The following is a 3,703-nucleotide window of genomic DNA, read 5'->3' as shown; positions in this document are numbered from 1 at the left end:
TCGTGGAGGTTATAGTGGTCGCTCATCCAGTAGTAGCCAGGCTCAACCTTCATCTTCACGGGCTCCTGTGATAGGTATATCATATAACTAATTAGATGCTTGATTAGTTCAAATGCACATTCTGAGAACTTGGTGTGTATTTTTTTACAGATGATGTTGCGCCTGTACACGACCCACCTACACCAGTTGATCGCACAAGTCAACAGCCAACACAGGAAACAGGGTCTTCTCAGGCTGGCACAAGAAGACTCATTCGAATAGTGTATATCGATAATCGACCGTAAGTATTTTGTTTTCAATTATTGCATATCTTTTAAATATTTTATATTGATATTTACTGTGTAACAATTCATGTGCAGCACGAGGTTTGAGCCACAAGAAGTAGTACGGGAGATTAGGAATTCACTTCTTCAACATCTACCAGGACCAGTTGCTCAATGGAAAGAGTACCCAAAGGAGGTATTAGACAGATTGTGGTCCTCATTCATGGTATACAGTTGTTCCTCATAGTTAATGTGTTTCATATTTAATTTATTTAAGCAATGTCTACTAACTTTCTGAAAATATTTGTAGGCTTCGAATCGCTTTGCAACTACGGTGGAAGAAAATGATGCAAGGAAGGTGTGGCAGAAGGTGGCTGCCAATCGATTTGCAGACATGCTGCACACTATGAAGACTGCAGCAAAAAAAGCATCTGGCGTAGTAGATGATCCATTACTGTGGAAGGGCCATGGTCCTATTACTATCAGGAGAGATTACTGGGATGAAATGTGCGATATGTGGGCGGGAGATGCATTTAAAAATCCCTCTGCGAAGGCTTCACAAAATCGATCGAAGATGCCCGAAGCCCATCTACACACAGGTGGATCTAAGACATTTGGGAGCCACCTAAAGAAAATGGTAACTCATCAATATATAATATTAATTTTATAAGTATTGTTGCAAAATTGTGTACTAAATCTTTTGTCATTTAACTTCGCAGGAAGCAGAAAAAGGAGGCAGTGTACCATATAAGGATGTGTTTGTAGAAACACATAAACGGAAGACCACGGGAGTCTTCGTATCAGAGAAGGCGAGAACAACAACGGTATGTATTAATTCTATTAATAATCATTGCAATATATATGCAAGTCATCATAATGTTATCATTAATTATTAATGAATACTTTAAACATTATTTTGTAGGAGGCATATGAGCAACAAATGGTAGAGCGATATGGCGAAGACGCTACTCAGCATCCATCATTTGATCCTACAGCATGGGTGACTGCAGCAGGTGAACCCAAAAAAGGTCGCGTGTTCGGGTTTGGGAGTAATATGAACACTTCACCAGTTATTGGTTCTTCCAGTTACGGCTCACCAACTTCTTGCGCCGACATAAGCTCTAAGCAGCCGACTATTCTTTCCGGTGATGATGTACGCGAGATCATTAATGAATCACTGAATAACTACTTCCAATACACCGTCGCCCCCTTTCTCCGAAATGAGATCAAGGCCGCTGTTCAGGATAGGGGATCTTCGATTCCAGGTCCCTCTCAGGTATAATCACATATATAGTTTTTTGACTGTCTTAAAGCACATCTGAGCATGGTAGAATCACATATAGAGTTTTTCTAGATGCCTTAGAACACATATAAACATGCTATAATCACATATTCAATTTTTTTACTGCCTTAGCACACATATGAGCATGATAGAATCACATATATATATATATATATATATTTAACTTTTTGTCTGTCTTAGAGCACATATGAGCATGATAGAATCACATATAAAGTTTTTTTGATTGCATTAGAACACATAAGCATGCTATAATCACATATTCAGTTTTTTTACTGCCTAAGAACACATATGAGCATATTATAATCACATATTCTGTTTTTTGACTGCCTTAGCACACATATGAACATGCTATAATAACATATAGAGTTTTTTAACTGCCTTAGAACACATATGAACATGTTATATATCATTTATGATAGAATCACATATAAAATTTTTGGCTTTGCCTGCCTTAGAGCACATATGAGCATGCTATATTCACATATTCAATTTTTTTACTGCCTTAGCACACATACGAGCATGATCGAATCACATATATAGTTTTTTGCCTGCCTTAAAGCACATCTGAGCATGGTAGAATCACATATAGAGTTTTTTTATATGCCTTAGAACACATATGAACATGCTATAATCACATATTCAATTTTTTGACTGCCTTAGCACACATATGAGCATGATAGAATCACATATAGAGTTTTTTTATTGCCTTAGATCACACATGAGCACATGATAGAATCACATATAGTGTGTAATTTATTTCATTATATTTTGTTTATCAATACTGACTGTTCTTTTCTTGTGTAGGCTGCTAGCGATAATCAGGGTAGTGGAGCTGAAGGGACAGATAAAGACAATGAACAAGAAGACGCACAAAATCTTGGCGATGATTAGAGGACTGTGTTGAAGAAGTTCTATTTTTTTTATTTTTCCTAATTGTAATTGTTGAATTGTAAATAATTAAACTTCTTAGTTTTAAGGTGGAACGATTAATTATTATAGATACTTGTTATATGAATTTTTTTGTGTGGTTTGTTTTTTATTTACAGGAAATATAAATTGTACAGGAAATATAAATTGTACAGTTCTCGGTAATTAATTTTTAAATAAAATTTTTTTGATTTTTTTTCGTTTTTGCGACGGATGATTCCGTCGCTATTCATATTAATCTAGCGACGGCTTAGCGACGGAATTAAATCCGTCGCCACGACGTGGTCGCCGTTTAGTATCGGCGGATTGGCGACGGAATATAGCGCTCGTTATTCCGTCGCAATTAGCGACGGACTTGGCGACGGAATTATTCCGTCGCCAGTTAGCGTCGAAATATTCGCGACGTAAGCATACTGTCGCCGCATTGTCGCTAATCCGTCGCTAACATGGTTAGCGACGGATTAGCGACGGAATGTGGTCGTCGCTAATGTACTGCTTTGTTGTAGTGATGGTAAGATGAAAATAAAACTTTAAAAACCAAAAGACTTGTAAAACATACCTAATTACAAGACAAGTTTTGAAAAGTCAACTTGCCTTATTTCAAGACTTGGCCTTCTATGAGAGGGGCATCCCCTCCCAGAAAATTCTAGGAGGGGGAATGGCTGAACCAAGAAAAAAAGAAAAAAAAATATGAGAAAAAGGAAAGAAATAATAATAATAATAATAAGAAGAAGAAAGAGGCCAACCCCATGGGGGTCGACCAACCCATATGGGCCACATTATGTTACATATAATATGTATATAATATGATATGTATGAAATAAATTGTAAACATAAGCTAACTAAATAAAAAAAAAGAAATAAGAAAAAAGGAAAGTAGGGAGAGTTAGGGATTTGGAAACAAACCTTGATTTAGATCAAGGGTTGGGATTTACTCCAGCCCTTGACCTCCCCTAACCTCTATAAAAGTAAGGGATGGGCTCACTCCCCCCCTTATTTGCCCCTTTTAAGTCTTGCTCCCCTTTTTCCCCTTGTTTTCCTTATTCTTTCTTGATTCTCTTCCTTTCTTCTCTTTTTTTCCCACACTTATTTTGTGTTTTTCCATCTTGGCCCAACAAGGAGTACTTTCATGTTCATATAAGGAGCAAAAGGAGTCCGTTGGCATGGCCGTTGCTCATGTTGGATGGCCGATTCATATTAAAATACCAAT

General features: G+C 37.1%; 1 protein-coding gene across 1 annotated transcript; it reads left to right on the top strand.

Moving 5' to 3' along the window:
• The first annotated feature begins 1,308 nt into the window (after positions 1–1,308).
• Positions 1,309–2,668, top strand: LOC149830115 (uncharacterized). The gene is made up of 2 exons (XM_090015703.1): positions 1,309–1,539; positions 2,371–2,668. The coding sequence occupies exons 1-2, from the start codon at positions 1,318–1,320 to the stop codon at positions 2,455–2,457; spliced, it is 309 nt and encodes a 102-aa protein (XP_089871829.1). The 5' UTR covers positions 1,309–1,317; the 3' UTR covers positions 2,458–2,668.
• Positions 2,669–3,703: the final 1,035 nt, after the last annotated feature.

The sequence above is a fragment of the Nuphar pumila genome, chromosome 8 (assembly GCF_984573655.1).
Source record: "Nuphar pumila chromosome 8, dmNupPumi1.hap1.1, whole genome shotgun sequence".
Classification (NCBI taxonomy): domain Eukaryota; kingdom Viridiplantae; phylum Streptophyta; class Magnoliopsida; order Nymphaeales; family Nymphaeaceae; genus Nuphar; species Nuphar pumila.
Note: the sequence above shows the minus strand (reverse complement) of the source record. Positions and strands in the feature narration are given on the sequence as shown.

Coding starts and splice junctions, on each gene's coding strand:
- LOC149830115 (XM_090015703.1), top strand. CDS start 1,318: ATGAACACTTCACCAGTTATTGGTTCTTCCAGTTACGGCTCACCAACT. Junction 1,540..2,370: donor CGATTCCAGGTCCCTCTCAG/GTATAATCACAT, acceptor TTTCTTGTGTAG/GCTGCTAGCGATAATCAGGG.